This window comes from Ipomoea triloba, chromosome 9 (genome assembly GCF_003576645.1).
Source record: "Ipomoea triloba cultivar NCNSP0323 chromosome 9, ASM357664v1".
NCBI lineage: Eukaryota > Viridiplantae > Streptophyta > Magnoliopsida > Solanales > Convolvulaceae > Ipomoea > Ipomoea triloba.
In genome coordinates this window covers 26,017,273-26,037,720 of record NC_044924.1, presented here as the reverse complement: position 1 = coordinate 26,037,720, position 20,448 = coordinate 26,017,273, and the positions used below count along the sequence as shown (strand labels likewise).

Sequence of the window (20,448 nt, the reverse complement as noted above, 5' to 3'; positions counted from 1 at the left end):
TATATCTCTCGAAGTCACTGTAGCATCTCTCGAAGTACTGTAGCAGCGCGAACTTGATGTCTTGCAACCATTTTAATCTACCTCTCACGAGTACTTTGGCTTTCCAATCCACCTCTCGTGAGTTATATCCTTCTTCTATGACATCCAAACTCCTTTCCCATCCACCTCTCGTGGATTATTGTCTTCTTCTTCGGCCTCAAAACTTCGTTCAAAAGTGCCTCATGCGAATGGTACTGTAGCACCTCTCGAAGTCACTGTAGCAGTTTACTGAACTTGATGTTTCTTCATTTTCTTCTTTTGGAGACTAATAATTACAAATAATTTCTAACACATTTTTGGTATCATCAAAACCTAATAACAAATATTCCCAACAGTTGGTAGCATAGATGACAACGTCATGCAATGAGATTATGATATAGGAGCTATGGACTTTCCTTTAGGTGTTCTGCTTAAGGTTCATTTGGTTCAACCATTATTGTTGAATGAGTTATTGTGGATAACGAAATCCCTACTTTAAGAAAAAAAATTAAATAAATTAATAAAAAATTGAAAATTTAAAATATTATGTATTCCAAAGATATTAAAAGGTAGTTGCTCACTTAAATTTGCTGGGTAATGGGTTATTTGAGTACTTTCATTGTCAACAAATCCTCCAAGTAGTTAATATGATTGATTTCAAACTATTCTTTTCTATTTTTTTTCATGGTATTAAAGAAATACATAGTATATGTTTTATACTTTTTCGCTCAACGAATCAATACACCAACCCCGAGATTCGGTGGTAAAATAGGTGTCATCACACTACATGATAGTTGAAAAAAAAAAAAAAAAAAAAAAAGAAAGGCTAAAGTGCCACCCCACACCATTAGTGACGGAGCCAGAAATTTTCTCTAGTGGGGGCGAGCTAGCGAAAGATTAAAATTTAGGAGATATTTTGGAAAAAAAAAATTTTAAATAAAAAAAAAAATTAAATACCGAGTCATAAATATTGTTGATTAGGGATGCCACTAGATCACAAGGTCGTTGACAAATAGAAAATACATTTCAAAGCAAAACTAAGTGCTATAGCTTGTGGGGTCTGAACACTAGCCATTTCATGATATGTTATGGACTTACCATCTAAGCCACCTTAACATTTGTTTAATTGTTAGTATAATTAATATATATACATTACTGCCCCCATTGTGGCTCCGCCAATGCGCACCATGAATCATAAGCGATTGTTCATATCGCACCTTAACCTTTCATAAGTGATTATTTGATGCACAAACCATTAAATTTTTTTCGTCTAGAACTTTTTGAAGGTTTCGAGGTTATTATGATGACGTGGCACGGGTTATTAGCTGATGTGGACCTTCTTTTTTAAGTCAACCCCCATAATAAATCTTGATATGTTTTCTAATCTTCCACATTTATGAGAAAGCATATCCACCATCTCAGACGGCCTCCTTTCGGATTGCGATTGGGCGGTGAACTAAGACCACTTCGGCAAAATCAAGGCAAAATTGCGCCAAAGATGAAGAGAGAAAAATAGATGGTTTTCTCATTTGCACTGCCGAATGAAGAAAAATGGTTTTCTTCTTTGCAGACTACCTACTGTAGAAACAATGTGTATTCAATAATAATGCCTACTCTTCCGTGAAATTAAAGCTCCTGAATGAAATTATCCTTCTGTTTGATCTTCAATGCATGATCCTTCTTTATTCTCTCAATTTAAACCTCCAGTGCCTTCACCGACCTCCTTCGATTCCTTCCCCTTCAATTCGACACTCAATCAGATTATGCCCAAACTTCCTACAGTTGGAACAATACTGGCCTGAGAATTGTTTCATACTCAATGTTTTGCTGGAGGTCGCTAGAGTTGATTATTCGCCTCTGTATGTCAACAAGTCGCCGGCGGAACACGAAACCCATGGTCCCATTATTCAGCGAGAATCTGCCGTGTAATTTCAGCAGCCAAATCTGGAGATGATGTGGATCTTTGGAGGGTGATTTTTTGAATCGATTCTCCAAGGAGTCCAGCGGGTGCCCGATCTTTTCCTCACAACGCAGCAGCAATAAGAACAAGGTTTTGAGGTGTTTGAGATGGAATTGGCTAGTGAAGGGGCTGGTTTTCATTCATCTTCCAAGTCTCTCCTATTACATAGTATGTTGGCCTATATATAAGCTAATACATAAGGAGATAAGCTAACAAATCAGAAAATAAACACAACCTAGCTAATTATCACACATTGAGGATGAGTCCAAAGTTGCTAGAAGAGGACAAGAGATGCATGGGAATGCCAAATTAAAGTATCTTTGAATTTGAAGACAAGCTATTTTCTTCACCTAGTTTTGTCTTGTGTTGCTTTAATGGCACTTGTCTTTTCTCCTCCCATGGCAACCACGAAAATGGACCATTCTTCAACTGATTTTTCACTTGGTTAATTGCCAACAAGTCATCCCAATGTATTAAAATTAGCTTGGTAAATTCATTGGGCATGTATGTGTTTATTTGGAAGTGTTTAAGGTCTCCAAATACCAAGTTAAACAATTGATTAAGAATAATCCTTAATTTGCAACATCAAATTAATTCTCTTGCCATATCATCATCATTTATCCTCATCAGGAGGTTTAGAGTTCAAATCGGCCATAGCTAGGTTCGCTCTGTCTAGGATAGCCAATTGGCAATTACAAAAGCACTAATTTCCGCTGTTGGCGCCGAAACTAGAGTTACTTTGCCACCACCGCCACCAGCAAAATGACTGGGAGTTTGTTTATTTAATTAAGTAAAATGATGAAATGGTTGCCAACTCATATTTTTATTACTTATTTAAAAAGTCAATAACAAATCACCTCCACATCAGCAAGTTATTGCCTATAATTTGAAGACAACCTGCAAAAAGTTCTAGGCGAAAAAATTTAATGGTTTGTGCATCGAATAATCACTTATGAAAGATTAGGGTGTGGCATGAAGAATCGCTTATGATTTATGGTGTGGGATGACACTTTAGCCAAAAAAACTACTACCTCTGTCCCAGTTTACCTGTCTTACTTTCCTTTTTAGTTTGTCCCGTGTTATCCTCTTTCTAAAATTGAACATCACTATCATTTACTTTTTCCAATTTAACCTTATGACTTTTGCTTTTTTTTATTACTTTTATTTTCAAAAGTGAAAAAGTTGGGGGCATAATTGAAAAACACAATCACATTATAGGGGTGAGCATCGGTCGGTTTCGGTCGGTTTTCGATTAATAACCGAAATTTTAACCGAACCTTCATAACCGACCGAAAACCGACCGATCAACATTCATAACCGATATAACCGAAACTGACGGTTTTCGGTCGGTTAAATATAACCGAATTTTTTTAGTAAGATGGTTAAATTTATTTGACTAATGCTAAAAGACTACATTATTGAGGGGAAAAATAATATCTTAGTATTTATAATCAATTAAAATTAATGTCCTCAAGTACAATAGTAGTTTAGAGAGATATAAATAAACTATATTTATACATTATATGGTTAACAAATACCGTGAAATCCAATTTGTAGCTTATATAAATCTATGTACGTTAAGATTATGGAATGATGAGGATTAGTGTAATCATATAATCATATATAAATAAATACGATTATGATAACATGCATGTATAGTATGTCAGTGTATATATATATACATATATATATTTATTTATATAGTATGCACAGATCAATATATATCTACACTATATATATCAGTACGTATAGATCAATATATATGTACACAGTACACTATACAATGTGATATATATATATATATATATTAATTATATAGTAGGTACAGATCAAAGTATATGTACACTATAGAGTTTGATATATATATGATATAGTAGGTACCGATCAATATATATGTACACTATACAGTATGTCAAAATATATATATGATTATGAAAATATTATGGAATTGTAAAGTGCAAATGGGATAGGATTATTTTTTTTTTCTTTAGATTAATCTTCGGTTTTTCGGTCGGTTTTCTCTTGAAAAACCGATAACCGACCGAAAAACCGAAATAACCGAATTTTTTTGACCTTAATAACCGAAACCGAACCGAAAACCGAAATATTCGGTCGGTTCGGTTTTCGGTCGGTCCGGTTTTTTTTGCTCACCCCTAATCACATTTACTTTAATTTGTTAAAAAGTCTGCAAAAAGCAAATAAGAACATCCAATTCGGGACGGAGGGAGTATTTCTTAAAAGTGCAAGATGCTTATTTGACCGAGTAAATATCAGCGGAAGTCCTCCGACTATTATGGCAGTGCCACTTTTAGTTCTCAACTTTTAAATTCACCACCATTAGTCCTCTTACTTTTGATTTCACTCCATCTATAGTCCTTCCGTTAGATTTGGCTGTTTGACTCCGTTTTTCAGGGGTAAAATTTGTCCTTTCATAATTATTAAAATTAATACTTCCTTTTTCGGACTTCCTCCTCATCACCCCGGCGGTGCCACAATATCATCGCAAATAATCAACCATTTTTTTTTTCTGTGAAGCTTGGTAGGAAGAATGAGATGGAAGAGGGAGCGAGGAACCAAAGAAAAGGAATCTGTAACTGCCCTCCCCATCACAAAACTCTATGACCCGATAACCCATTGCGATTAACGCATACAATATTTATCTTCTTTTACTTTCCCCGGCCTAATATTCTATTACTCTGTATATAAGAACAACAACTTCTTTCATTGATTTAATAACACAGTACCTATTGGGCAGTTCCATTTTTCAAAACACAACATAAGAAGAAGAGACAATTCTAGATTGGAAAGCATTAAATTCAATATCTTGTAAACTTAGTCACGACCTTTGTGCCTTCAGACACGGCATGTTTCGCTAATTCACCGGAGAGGACGAGGCGCACGGTGGTCTGAATCTCACGGGACGTGATTGTGGGCTTCTTGCTGTAACCGGCGAGCCTGGAAGCCTCTTGCGCCAGTTCCTAAAGATTGCGTTGATGAAGCTGTTCATAATGCCCATGGCCTTACTGGAGATTCCAATGTCGGGATGGACCTGCTTCAGAACCTTGAGGATGTAGATCAGATCTTGTAGGTCTCGGAGCTCTTCTTCAGCCTCTTCTTCTTTTTGTCTCTGGTAGCGGCGCCACCTTTCTTCGGACGCTTCTTCCGGCCTTTGGCTTCTTCTCCGCGGGAGCCTTCTCGGTGACACTGGTCTTATTCCCCTCCTCTGTCGGCTTGTCGGAGGCCAGCTTCCTCTCGGCGGAAATTTTTCTTTGCCTTGGGAGCTGCTGGAAAATTTTTGAATACATTTGAGTGTTTGAGAAAAAAAAAAAAGATTGATTATTTGCGTCTTTTGCGATGATATTGTGGCACAGGGTGATGAGGAAGAAGTCTGAAAAACAAAGTATTAATTTCAATAATTATGAAAAGGACAAATTTACCCCCCGAGAAAACAGAGTCAAACAGCCAAATCTAACGGAAGGACTATTGATGGAGTGAAACCAAAAGTAAGAGGACTAATGGTGGTGAATTTAAAAGTTGAGCACTACTATTTGACCTGTGTCGAGAAATTAGTCCACCCACAGGCCACACTACTCCACAGCTTACCTACTCGTGTTGGTGCTCGGGGTAGGTAAGCATGAAACTGAAAGATGCAAACCAAACACCAAACTACATATACGGATGAAACCAGCGGTGCATTGCAGCGATTCCTTCCAGAAGAAGAGACACGACAGCGCAAATGGCGAACGCGGCAGAGATGACAACAGTCAAACTGGGAAGCCAAGGGCTAGAGGTATTGTAATCTCAAATCTTATGCTCCCCGCGTTATTTTTATTTATTTTTTTATTTACCTTTGAATTTTTCGTTTTCTTCTATCAGATTTTCCTATTCGGTTAAGATTGTATTAACTCTCAGTGTAAATGTAATTCACATTCACCCGGGCTCACCACAAGCCGGAGCTTGTGGTGTAATTTGCATTTCTCCGTTGTCAACTTGTTATTTTGCTTTTATGATTAATTTGCAATTTGTAAGTGTTGAGATTAACAAGAACAAAAAACAATAATAATGGCATAAGGTAAAATGCAGGTTCGTTAATGTGCCTATGTGAAACTATTCTTTTATTAATTGTGATGGTAATTCAACACTTAGCATACAACCAACCAATGTATTTATACACATCTATTCTTATCTTATACAATGTGCCTACCTAATCTGCTGCACTCCTATTCCTTATATGAGACGAACTCAACACTAAGAGTGTTTATCTTGTGCAGGTTTCTAGATTGGGGTATGGATGTATGGGGTTAACTGGGATGTACAATAATCCAGTGACAGAGGAGGAAGGGATAGCAATTATCAAAGAGGCTTTCAATGCAGGAATCACATTTCTTGATACTGCTGATGTTTATGGGGCTAATCATTCTAACGAGTATTTGGTGGGAAAGGTAAAAAAATTTTGGTTGAGAAATGATTTCTCTGGATGCTAATGTGATTAAATGATATGTGCATTTGTCAGCATTTTGGTAATATATTGGACTGCTTTATCAGTAATATATACTTTTGCCGGTTTTGTCCAATTATTATGTGGAGTTAATACTCGATTTGGTCCCTCGACTATTAGGATTTCGCCACTTTAGTCCGCGACTTCCAAACTTGCTCAATTTCATCACCAACTAGGCAATTTTTACCTAAAATAGTCTTTGGTCCAAACCAAAACCATTTTGGTTAACAATTGCACAGTTGGGGATGGAATTGAGCAAATTTGGAAGTCGATGATCAAAGTGGTGAAATCCTAATAGTTGAGGGACCAAATTAGGTATTAACTCTTATTATGTGGTATTCAGGTAAACTTTCAAAATAATTTTCATTGCATGCAAAAGATGAAAATGTGATGGCTCAATATAACTACAGACTGGATTACTTTGTTATTCTATATTGTGAAAGTGTCACAGTTACCGGAAAGGAAATTTTTTCCTGGAAAGTTATGCTGTTAATGAGCAATAATGAGTGTGGAAAGGTTAGGTTAGCTAGATTGGATATTGGGCAAAATGCTTACTCATTGATTGTTAGACCATTCACCATTTAACTCAAATATACATTCCTTTACGAGTGAGTTTTGCATGATAAATCCAACCTATTGAATGAGTAATGAACAGTGTAGGCTGGGGAAAGTCCAGAAAGGGGATGGATGGACAGTATTGGCAACTTGCAAAATAAGGAATAAGCAACTCTTAATAATAGCTTAAACCGCCCATAAAATCTGGGGAAAGTTTTGTCTATCAAAACAGTATTAATTTTCAGTCAATACAAAAAAGAGTTCTAAAGATGACAGTTGGCTGGAAGTTCCAACATTGATCGCTTTAGATAATGGTCTTTTCACTAGCAGGTTTTTCCATTTTCAAAAACTAATCTTCCTAGACAATCTTGATTTAGGTTTCTTGCATAACATATGTTGTTCTTGTTACTGAAATAAAATTTAAAAAGGTGAAAATTTTGGTTGTCCCCTATGTGTTTTGTGTATATTACAAACACCACAGCATAAATGGGCTATAATGTACATGAGTCAAACCACACTATAAAATTGAATCCAACGAATTAACTAGTCTAACTCATGGTGTTATAAACCCATATGTTCTCTCTTATTTTATCAATGTGGGACTCTTAACAAGGTGTTTGCGTTTGTTATGGTATATAACCGTTGCAGGCATTAAAGCATTTGCCTAGAGAAAAAGTACAGCTAGCCACAAAGTTTGGGATGTACAGATTTGAACCCACTCAGGTTGTAGTGAGAGGTACTCCTGAATATGTTCGCTCCTGCTGTGAAGCTAGCTTGCACCGCCTTCAGGTTGACTATATTGATCTGTACTACATACATCGTATTGATACAACAATACCTATTGAGGAAACTGTAAGTGCTTTACTTTTTTCTCGTTTTATTTTGCGCCTTCAATCCCTTCATACATTCATAACCCTCATAGCTCTTAATTTATAGTATATTGAGTTCTCTTTGAGAACTCTTTAGTTTCTGTTTGCTAATGAGTTTCCTTTTTTATTTTTTATTTTGGTGGCTGTTCAGATGGGAGAAATGAAGAAATTAGTTGAAGAAGGAAAAATAAAATATGTTGGCTTATCAGAAGCTCACCCAGACACAATAAGGAGGGCACATGCGGTTCATCCAATAACTGCTGTGCAACTCGAGTATTCCCTGTGGACACGAGACATTGAAGAGGAAATTGTACAGCTTTGCAGGTTTCTTTATATCTTGATATGTTATAAATTTCTTTGAAAGTTTATTCTTCTTATGCAATCGGTATTGAGCCTTCTGGTATTTAATTATAAAATCAGTTCCTCGCGATAGGCATCGCAACTTTCCTGTTCTCGTTCTTAAACAACAAAGCAAGAATGTAAATAGAACAATAATATGCTATATAGTTTTTAAGCTTGGATAGTCTTTTCCCATATTTACAGGGAACTAGGAATTGGGATTGTTCCATACGGCCCTGTTGGTCGTGGGCTTTTCGGTGGAAAGGCAGTTGCTGAGAGCTTGCCTGCTAACAGCTCCTTGGTATGAAGGTCAACTTACATTTTAGTCTCTCAAAACTCTCAGAAGAATTCAATTAATTATATGAATTTGGCACTACCAGGTAAAACATCCCAGGTTTACAGGTGAAAACTTTGAGAAGAACAAGACCATCTATTTTCGTTTGGAAGAACTATCTAAGAAACAAGGATGCTCACCTGCTCAACTTGCTCTTGCGTGGATTCTTCAACAGGGGGATGACTTTGTACCCATTCCTGGTAAGTCACTTTATTTCATTTACACCTGCACATGTTTTTTCCAGAAAAGCATTAAAACTTCTTAATATGATAAACTAAGGGGCTAAAGCAATTCTTTGCAACTTAAAATTTTTGCAACAAGTTCATACAATGATACTGGTAATTAGTTATACTCGTATTCGAACTGCTACCATGAACTTGCACTTGACTGCAACTGAAAATATTCTTATAGTACTGTAGTAATTGATAGTCTTTGCTTTGATTAGGGGTGAGCAAAAAAACCGGGCCGACCGAAAAACCAACTACCCAAAATTGAACCGACCGAATATTTCGGTTTTCGGGTTTGTTTCGGTTATTAAGGTTAAAAATTCGGTTATTTCGGTTTTTCGGTCGGTTATCGGTTTTTCAAGAGAAAACCGAAAACCAAAGATTAATCTACAGGAAAAAAAAATCTAACCTCATTCAATTTACATTTTACAAGTTCATACTCTATCACATTAATTTTAATTATGATTGCACGGCATTTGTTAACCATATAATATATAAATATAGTTAATTTATATCTCACTAAACTACTATCGTACTTGAGGACATTAATTTTAATTGATTATAAATACTAAGAGTACTTGAGGACATTAATTTTAATTGATTATAAATACTAAGATATTGTGAGGACATTAATTTTAATTGATTATAAATACTAAGATATTGTTTTTTTCCTTTAATAATTTAGTCTTTTAGCATTAGCCAAATAAATAGAATAAATTTAGCTATTTTACTAAAAAAATTCCGTTTTATTTAACTGACCGAAAACCATCGGTTTCGGTTATGTCGGTTATGAATGTTGGTCGGTCGGTTATGAAGGTTCGGTTAGAATTTTGGTTATTTCGGTTATTAACCGAAAACCGACCGATGTTCACCCCTAGCTTTGATTATGGGCTATTGTAGTGTTGTGGAATGACAATCTGGTGCTTTGATTCTGGGCCAAGAAATACTCCCAAGACAAAACCTCATCTAAGAATTTGAAATTTTGTGTAGTATTGTACTATTGTTCAAATTCCTTTTATAAGCACTGGTTATGGACTGGAATTGTTAAAATAAGTTTTCTTACTCTTCAAATTGGTAGCATAAGGGTGACTAGTGGGGGTGAGCAAAAAATCTGGATGCCCGAAAACTTAACCGACTGAATATTTCGGTTTCAGTTATTTTTGTTTTTCGGTCGGTTATCGATTTTTCAAGATAAAATCGAAAACCGACTGTAAAACCGAAGATTAATCTACAGGAAAACAAAAAAACCTAACCCCATCCCAGTTACATTTTACAAGTCCATACTCTATCACATTAATTTTAATTATGATTGCACGGCATTTGTTAACCATATAATGTATAAATATAGTTAATTTAAATCTCACTAAACTAATGTTGTACTTGAGGACATTAATTTTAATTGATTATAAATACTAAGATATTGTTTTTTTCCTTTAATAATTTAGTCTTTTAGCATTAGCCAAATAAATAGAATAAATTTAGCTATTTTACTAAAAAAATTCCGTTTTATTTAACTGACCGAAAACCATCGGTTTCGGTTATGTCGGTTATGAATGTTGGTCGGTCGGTTATGAAGGTTCGGTTAGAATTTTGGTTATTTCGGTTATTAACCGAAAACCGACCGATGTTCACCCCTAGCTTTGATTATGGGCTATTGTAGTGTTGTGGAATGACAATCTGGTGCTTTGATTCTGGGCCAAGAAATACTCCCAAGACAAAACCTCATCTAAGAATTTGAAATTTTGTGTAGTATTGTACTATTGTTCAAATTCCTTTTATAAGCACTGGTTATGGACTGGAATTGTTAAAATAAGTTTTCTTACTCTTCAAATTGGTAGCATAAGGGTGACTAGTGGGGGTGAGCAAAAAATCTGGATGCCCGAAAACTTAACCGACTGAATATTTCGGTTTCAGTTATTTTTGTTTTTCGGTCGGTTATCGATTTTTCAAGATAAAATCGAAAACCGACTGTAAAACCGAAGATTAATCTACAGGAAAACAAAAAAACCTAACCCCATCCCAGTTACATTTTACAAGTCCATACTCTATCACATTAATTTTAATTATGATTGCACGGCATTTGTTAACCATATAATGTATAAATATAGTTAATTTAAATCTCACTAAACTAATGTTGTACTTGAGGACATTAATTTTAATTGATTATAAATACTAAGATATTGTTTTTTTCCTTTAATAATTTAGTCTTTTAGCATTAGCCAAATAAATAGAATAAATGTAGCTATTTTACTAAAAAATTTGGTTTTATTTAACTGACCGAAAACCATCGGTTTTGGTTATGTCGGTTATGAATGTTGGTATGTCGGTTTTCGGTCGGTTATGAAGGTTCGGTTAAAATTTCGGTTATTAACCGAAAACCGACCGAAATAAACCGATGTTCACCCCTAGCTTTGATTATGGGCTATTGTAGTGTTGTGGAATGACAATCTGGTGCTTTGATTCTTGGCCAAGAAATACTCCCAAGACAAAACCTCATCTAAGAATTTGAAATTTTGTGTAGTATTGTACTGTTGTTAAAATTCCTTTTTTAAGCACGGGTTATGGACTGAAATTGTTAATGGCACAAAATGGGGGTAGGTAGACAACAGGGATCAAGGGGGCTACGTTAGTTAGGCTAATGACTTGGTAACCACAAGGCTACAAGTTCGACTTCTGGTGGGAGCGGTCTATTTGCCTAGTTTGTTTGAGCCAGTCAGCTATGGGCAACCTAGGCTGGTTTACCTCATTGTAGTTTTTACTGGCTAGGGTTACAAGAGTGGGTTTACCCAGTGTATACCCTATGGAGTGCAGTTTTAAGTTTTATATTTTTCAGCATATGTTGTTCAAACATGTTCTATTGCCATGCTTCTAACTTTATGAGGCTATTTTCAACAGTGAAGCTAGTTGTGCTGATTCTTCTGTTGTTCCTAAACTTAGTTATACTTTCTAACAATCCTACGAAACCAATCGAAGGAGCCATTTTTAATGTCTAATTGGTGGGTGTCAAACCACCAAAAATAAGTTTTCTTACTCTTCAAATTGGTAGCATAAGGCTTACTACTAACTGGGGTGAGCAAAAAAAAAAACTGGACCGACCGAAAACCGAATAGACCGAATATTTCGGTTTTCGGTTCGGTTTCGGTTATTAAGGTAAAATAAAAAATAAAAATTTGGTTATTTCGGTTTTTCGGTCGGTTATCGGTTTTTCAAGAGAAAACTGAAAACCGACCGAAAAACCGAAGATTAATCTACAGTAAAAAAAACAAAGAAAAAAAAATCTAGCCCTATCCCATTTACATTTAACAAGTCAATACTCTATCACATTAATTTTAATCATTTTTTGGATTGCACGCATTTGTTAACTATATAATGTATAAATGTAGTTAATATATATCTCACTAAACTACTATTGTACTTGAGGACATTAATTTTATTTGAGTATAAATACTAAGATATTGTTTTTTTTCCTTTAATAATTTAGTCTTTTAGATTAGCCAAATAAATAAAATAAATTTAGCTATTTTACTAAAAAAATTTTGTTATATTTAACCGACCAAAAATCGTCGCTTTCGGTTACATCGGTTATGAATGGTGATCGGTCTGTTTTCAGTCGGTTATGAAGGTTCGGTTAAAATTTCGGTTATTTCGGTTATTAACCGAAAACCGACTAATGTTCACCCTAGCTTTGATTATGGGCTATTGTAGTGTTGTGGAATGACAATTTGGTGCTTTGGTTCTGGGCCAAGAAATACTCCCAAGACAAAACCTGATCTAAGAATTTGAAATTCTGTGTAATATTGTTAAAATTCCTTTTGTAAGCACTGGTTATGGACTGAAAATGTTAATGGCACAGAATAGGGGTAGGTAGACAACAGGGATCCAAGGGGACTACTCTAGCCAAGTTAGTCATGTTGTTGACTTGGTAACCATAAGATTACAAGTTCGAGTTCTAGTGGGAATGGCCTATTGGCCTACTTTGCTTGAGCCGGTCAGCTATGGTCATCTCTCTAACATTTTATCAGCTACAATTGCACTAATTAACTCCTTATCACTAATACATACCGCATATACATGCATACATATTTATGCATCAACTTTGCTGCAAAACAAAAGATAGGTCACGAGTTTAAATCCTTGCCCTCTTGCTTTGAGCTTGACAGCTATGGGTAACTTAGGCTGGTTTACTTCATTGTGGTCCTTTGTCGGCTAGGGTCACTAGGTGGGGTCTATTTATACCCTCCCGATAGGGTCGTGAGGTTTCCCTCGTCATCCAAAAAAAAAAAAAAGAAAATTAGTCTGCGCATGAAAAAACAAAATAAATAAATAAGTGATGATCTCCTTCTAGCTCATCTATATTTCTCTAGTTGCTTTAGTCAAACACATTCTTGAAACTTGTTCTCTCTTCCCCAGAAATCCAAGATATGTCAGCTCAGGGCATTATTAAACTAGTAGTTTTGTTTTATACTAAAGATGATAAATTGCATGCCCATGAAAGTAGTTGCATTATTATGCTGTAGCCACACTAATTTACAGCCTTATTTTCTTCAGTTATTAAGCTAAGCTACATTTGTGTATGCAGGAACTACTAAGATAAAAAACCTTCACGAGAACATCGGCTCTGTGAAGGTAAAGCTCACGAAAGAAGATCTGCAAAAGGTTTCTGATGCTGTGCCTATCAGTGAAGTGGCAGGCCCGAGAGTCGGAGAGGCTCTACTCAAGTGCTCATACAAGTTTGCTATTACTCCTCCATTGAAGTAATAAGAAGTTTGAAGTGTCTAGCATTGAAAGGACTAGAAATGCATCAATCTCCTGTTACTTGGAAGTTGGAAAGCCATGATTTTGAGAGCATTTTAGGTTTTCTTGAGCTAATTTCATTTGTCAACTAGCAAATGTTTGTCAACTTTCATTTTGGTGAAACCCGAATCATCTCAGACTAGAAAACATTACTTGGTATGCTTGTTTATGTGAAACAAGGGTTAACTCTTCATGACTCCACAATTTGTGTGATCAAGTTAACATTAGAGCTCCTTGTATGGGTAAAGATTTCATGTTCGAGTTGTTTGGCAAACTATATCATGGATTAGGGTTTACTTACATTATGGACTTGATTTATAAAACATTCAATAAAGGTAAAACTTGTGTGATACTGTCTCGCGGATCTTTATTCGTGAGACGGGTCGAGTTAAGATAAATGTAATACTTATATTAGTAAATGCAATACTAAATTATGGATAAATGTAATACTTATATTATTGACTAATCCTCACTTAAACATTAAAGTGTATATTTTTTCAATAAATAATATAAACAATAGGTCATTAAAAATATCTCATTGATTTTGTAAAATGATTTTCATATCAATATATTCTTTTTTTTTTTAATACTACTAACTCTATTTCAATGCAGTATCTGTTCACAACTACTTTCTCAACCTGTTTAAACACAAGAGTTAGTATTGCCTCCATTGAGACTCAAACCCACCACCTCCCGTATAAAGGGAAGGGTTTGATGCCACTGAATCACAAGGCCCTTGGCAAACAATAATCCCATCGGCAAAATATATTCTTTTAATATATCATTTTGATAATTGTTTGATGAACCCATAGCCCTATAGTATTGATTTAATGAACTTGTAGTAGTAACCTAATGAATTTATAGTAGTGACTGAATGTATCTACATTGTACTAGTGACTTGATGAATTTACATGTATAACTGTATTTGTAACTTAATGGACTTATAGTAGTAAATTGATGGACATGCAGCAATTAGTTGATGCACTTGAAATAATGACTTAGCCTATCTTTATTCATGCAATACTCTTTAACTTTCAAAATGATTTCACTTTCATGTCATCAAATTTAAATTCTCTTACTATTTTCTCAACATTTATACAATTCCAACCCACTTTCAAAAGTGGGTCCTAATTTGACATCACATTAAAAAATTATTATATTTTTTTTAATAAATACTCCCCCCGTCTCATTTTATGTGTCTGGTTCGGTTAACGAGACTTGACTGAAGTTATATTTAATATAATTTTTTATAATATTAAGTTTAATACCACAAATGGTTCTCTGACTATTAGGCTAGTACTCCTTTTAGTCCTCGACTTTCAATTTGACCACAAATGGTCCTCTGACTTTCATTTTTGACCACATATAGTCTTCCGTTAAGATTTCTATTAAATAGGTGTTAAATCTAGGGGTAATATCGTCAAATTGATTAATATTATTATGATTACTTCTTTTTGAGAATTATATGACACCATAATTAATTTAAAACATTAATAAACATTAAGTTAATAAATATAATAACAAAATGGACGTGACAAATCACATAAATGAACAAATTAAAAAAAATATCCATGATTAATGTTCGCAATTTGTACTTGATTAATTATATTAATTCAACGGTGGTGACCTTCAGTTATGTCCCAAACAAAATGTTTGATCGATTAATGAAGAGTGAAAACTATTAATCAGCCATGTATGAACAACCATGAAAATTATGGAAACAAGGTTTAAAAAAAAATCTTCCATTTTAATCTGTTGGTTAAACTAAAAACAGATAGCTCTAATATTAAATTTTCATTTTGTACGCATAATTACGAGAATAATGTGTATTGTCTTTTTATTTAGGAGTATTTATATTTGTTAATTTTTTCAATTATGTTTGTTGGTGAAAAATTGTAAACATTTTTATTTTATTACAATTATATATATCAATTTGACGATAATATCTCTAGATTTAACACCTATTTAACAGAATTTTTAATGGAGGACTATTTGTGGTAAAAAATGAAAGTCAGAGGACCATTTGTGGTCGAATTGAAAGTCGAAGACTAAAATGAGTACTAGTCCAATAGTCAGAGGACCATTTGTGGTATTAACTCATTTAGAAACTACACTAAAAGTACTATTAAACACACAAAAAAAAAATCAAATTTAAAAATACTAAAGAAAATAATCAAAGAAGAAAGAGTTGATTTAGCTAATAAATAATATGTAGAACAGATAAAATGAGACAGATGTGGTATTATTTTTCTCTTCATAGTTATTCTTTTATATCAATATATAAATTACTTTCAAATATTAAAGTAACAAAAATGAAATTTCAAAAGTACCCAAGTTGCCATTTTACAGCTTTTGTAGGTATGGCAAGCTTGCAACACACCCTAGCAAGTAAAAAAACATACCTTTTTTATACCTCAATTTGCAAGTGAGAGAATTGTAGGATTGGGGACATCCTAAAGAAACTTACAGTAGTAATTTATTAAATATGTAATAATGACTTAATGAACACGCAATAGTGACTTTGTAAACATGCAATAGTAACTTAATAAACATGTAAGTTCATTAAATTTTGTAAAAAGGAATATAATTATTATTTAAATGATCTCATTTAGAAATTTTTAATAATGATATGTTTTTATATATTAATTGTATTGAAATAATGCTACTTGCGGTCTTTCGAATATAGTGATTTTGTTAATTACATTTACAACGTGTTTGGTTCATGGAATAGGTCGAGAATGGTATACCATTCCCGAGAATAGACCTATTCAATTGTTTGTTTTATCCTTTTATTCATGGGAATAGCATTTTCGGGAATGAGCTATTCCCTTTGCAGGGAGAATAGTCATTCCTAGGGGACCCTGGTCCCCTACTATTAGCTATTTCCAAGTATTTGAAAATAGCTTTTATACTATAATAATACCAAAAATATCCTTATATATATATATATATATATATATATATAATATTTATTTATTTAAATATTAAAAATGTAATTAATTAAATATATGCATTTATGTAATACATTATATTTATTGAAGTATATATATAAATTCATTAATAATAATAATAATAACAATTATTATTATTATTATTATTATGAAAAAAATATAAATTATATATGAAAATATAGAAGTGAATGAATGAAATTCTAAGAATCCTAATCTATCATATAATAATAATAATAATAAAATAATGATAATAATAATAATATATTTTTTATATAATAAGGGTATTTATGTATTTTAAACACATTCCATTTCTATTCCTTAAACCAATCAAACACTGAAATCACATTTCTAAAGACTATGCATTCAGCGAACTAAATAATAGAATATAATTCCTATTATATTATATTTTTTACCTATTCCATTCTCTATGAAATATTATTGGTAGCCCCTTAAACTTGAACCAAACATGCTGTTATTCTAAACTTACAAGTTAATCACCCATAATCCTTTGATGTTCAAATTTTAACTAACTGTGGTCCTCCGGTCAGTTTAGGCCATTTAAAGCAAGGGCAAAGTTTTAAGGTTGGCAAATTCTTTGCTTGATAATTGGAATGACCATTCGCTGCATGGTGAGCATAATATTACAGGTCCTGGTAATGTGGGAGTTGTGGACACTGCTTTGGGGGATTCAATTTGAATTCATGTTGATGCTTGGGTTTACCCTGGTGAGGATGATGGGTACGTTGCGGCTGCGGTCCATACTGGAAATGATACTTTTTTGGCTGCCCTGAGTTCGTCTGTCCGTTGTCTTCAGGACACTCACTTGGCGGAGATTATGGCAGTTAAGGGAGGTTTATCCTGGGCTATGGATTGTGGTTGACGTAAGGTGGTTGTTTTTTTCTGATTGTCAAATGGTTTGCTCAGCTCATTGCTAAATTCAGCCTCTCCTAATCTGTCTTATGCAGGATGTGTTCTTTGAGATTGTTTTAACCTCAAATGACATTTTGATTTGATGTCTTTTAGATTCGTATCTAGCTAGAATAGCGAATAAGCTTGCCCATATTTTAACGAGAGCTGCAAATTCTCAACTTGGTCCTCCTTATTGGTTTTTAGTTTATCCTACTTGTATTCAACATTTGGTTTTTAATAATTAAGTTTTCTCAGTATTGTTTAAAAAAAAAAAAAGTAAGGGCAAAGCCGTCATTTTAGCATTGTTAGGACTAAACGTGTTGCTATCACTATGCTTTGAGGACCCCATCTAGCATTAACTCTGTTTTATAAAATGGTATATATTTAAGTTAATAGTGGTGGTGGTATTATTATTATTGTAACTTCTAAAAAAGTTTCTATTCTTTTCCACCTCTTTTTTTTTTTTTTGCAGGAATAATTAAAATATAATAATATTTACTTAATTTTATTTATTTTTTCAACCATTAAAAAAAAGTTAAAGATATTATTTTTTGAATTTTCATCCTAAAAGAATATGAAGGTTATATACTAGAATTGTTCTAAGAATACATTGTTTTCTCCTTACTTAAACCCAAATCTTATTTGTTGTAGCAAAAAAATTTATTTTATATTTCAAATCTATATTGCTTTAATTAATTTTATCATGCAATACGCTTATATATATATATATATATATATATATATATATAGGATGGCGTTCAGGTGCGTACGGGCCGCTCATGAGAGAACTGCGAACGAATCGCAGCGCGCCACGTGTCCAGGATGTAGTTGCATCTGACATTATAACTAGATGCACGTAATGTTATAACTAGATGCACCTAGGTGCACCCAGATGCATAAATGTTAATAAGGTAAATTACTTGTACTTGTAAGTGAAAATAGGTGCACACGTGCAAGTAAAATGTATTACAAGTGCAAGTAAATTGTACACAGAGCATCAATACTAAGTGCAAGTCGACTCTGTCCTTTGGCAATTTGTCTTTCCAGAAGGGTGGAATGTTGCAGTCTTTGTACCATTTTCCACTCCGTTCTTCATATGGGACATAGTCAAGCAGTCGTCCATCACGTGCTCGGGTGGTTTCTTTCTTTGTCTTTTTCGGTGCTTGACTTCTGGAAGGCTGTTCCTGTGTTCTTTTTGTGGGTGATGGTGAGGGAGATGGGATAGGTTTAAGAGCTAAGAAATCTTCTCTGGTTTGCCCACTACTCCCAGGTGCTCTTTCCCCCCTTGTTGGCATCATTCGCCTCCATTAAACAATCAATCTTGTCACTTAGACGATTGACGCACACTTGAAGCTCCTTCAGTGTCCATTCGTATTCAAACAGATAAGTGCCCATCTGGTTCTGGTTACTAGTGACATATTCGAGCTTCGTGCAGGAGAGATCAAGTTGTTCCTTGATGAACGCATGCTTCGTGATCAATTCGTGTTGAATTTTCTTGATTTCAGCCAATGATTCCTTCAAGGATTCGAGAGAGACCGAGTTCTCAGAGAAAGCTCTGTCAACCTTTTGCTTAAGAGCAGTAATTCTTGCATTATCAGGAGATTTAGATGCCTTCTTCTTCTGCCTCTTTAAATGCTTTTTGATTTTAGCGATAGACTCGTTGATAGATTTGAATTAAGTGTCTTGAGTCTTCGCTATGCCCTGTATAACAGTCATTAAAGAAGAAAAGGTAGAGACAGTATCAACAATTACCTCAGTTGATCGGCTTGATGCTTCGGCCGGATCAACATGACTTTCAATGGGGGGTGCTTTCAGATTTTCACCTTGCACCAAAGTGAGATCATGATGAACAGCAATATCAACTGGGTTGTCTTCGCTCATTTTTCTCTGTAAAGGAGAACCCTTATGACTAACACTACAAGACGCTTCAATGTTTTCATCTTGAGTATAGCCGGAATACACCTTCACTTCCACATCAAGGGAGCTCATGACTAGTTCTTGAGTATAGCCGGAGTCCTTATGACTAGTTCTTGCGGTTGAATCTACTACGGGGATTCTAGATAATGTGACTCGGGCTCAATCAAGGGAGCTCATGGCACCATCACCGGGTGGCGTCACACTCCGGACTCCCAATTGCTTATTCGGATGGGGCATTCTATCGAACATTTGGTCTACCACTCCTCCCGGGCCTCATCCTTTCGAACTAAGGGTGGGGATGTGGTCGATTAGGACTCATGTGGATCCGCTATCGCGCAATCCACACTTCCCCTAACTCTACTATCTATCCCGGCCAGAAATAGAAGAAAATCAAGACAAACATCAACCACACAAGACTTAGAACCCAAATTCATCATTTCTACAATCAATGGATGAATTTCAACAAATCAATCATAATAGCTAGGTTAAGGCATCCAATCCCCTAAACTAAACTATCTAGTCATCATCTAAATCATAAAATCAAAGCAAAAGATAATAACAATGAAATCAAATGAAAATTGTAATGAAATTAAAGAAAGGAAAAGTAGAGTAGAGATACCAATATATTGCAGGAACTCTATTACATCTTCCTCTTTAATTCATCCAATCTAGCTAGATCTATTCCCTAAACTAAATAAATCTAGAACTAAGGATTTTGGGGAAATTCCCCTAAAAGGGAGAGAAAAGAAAGTCATATCTAAACTAGAATTGGGATCCCCTAAAAAATGTTGAGGATTCACTTAAATAGTCTCCATCAGCCAAATCCCGATTTTGCCCTTAATGGTCCCGTCCACGCCAACTCCATGTGTGGAGGCCTGGCGTGGAACCACACTAGAATTTTTCCACGCTAGTGTAGTACCCCGTAAATTTGTTCAAGCCTTGAGACCGGTAATTATTTCCACTGGGCGATTTATTTGATTTGATTGGGCTTAATCTTTCCAATTGATATATGTATATATATATATATATATATATATATATATATATATATATATATATATATATATATATATATAT

General features: G+C 34.5%; 1 protein-coding gene and 1 pseudogene across 1 annotated transcript; one reads left to right on the top strand and one right to left on the bottom strand.

Annotated features, from left to right (window-relative positions):
• Positions 1-1,339: 1,339 nt before the first annotated feature.
• On the bottom strand, positions 1,340-5,283 carry LOC116029830 (annotated as a pseudogene).
• A 294-nt stretch (positions 5,284-5,577) lies between these two features.
• LOC116028881 (perakine reductase-like) lies at positions 5,578-13,868 on the top strand. Its single transcript, XM_031270724.1, has 7 exons — positions 5,578-5,768; positions 6,250-6,420; positions 7,680-7,883; positions 8,052-8,224; positions 8,444-8,540; positions 8,620-8,773; positions 13,380-13,868. The coding sequence occupies exons 1-7, from the start codon at positions 5,715-5,717 to the stop codon at positions 13,556-13,558; spliced, it is 1,032 nt and encodes a 343-aa protein (XP_031126584.1). The 5' UTR covers positions 5,578-5,714; the 3' UTR covers positions 13,559-13,868.
• Positions 13,869-20,448: the final 6,580 nt, after the last annotated feature.

Excerpts from the sequence above, each read along its gene's own strand:
- LOC116028881 (XM_031270724.1), top strand. The coding sequence starts at position 5,715 with ATGGCGAACGCGGCAGAGATGACAACAGTCAAACTGGGAAGCCAAGGG. Across the intron at positions 6,421-7,679 it reads ACGAGTATTTGGTGGGAAAG|GCATTAAAGCATTTGCCTAG; the intron begins GTAAAAAAATTT and ends TAACCGTTGCAG. Across the intron at positions 8,774-13,379 it reads TGACTTTGTACCCATTCCTG|GAACTACTAAGATAAAAAAC; the intron begins GTAAGTCACTTT and ends TTGTGTATGCAG.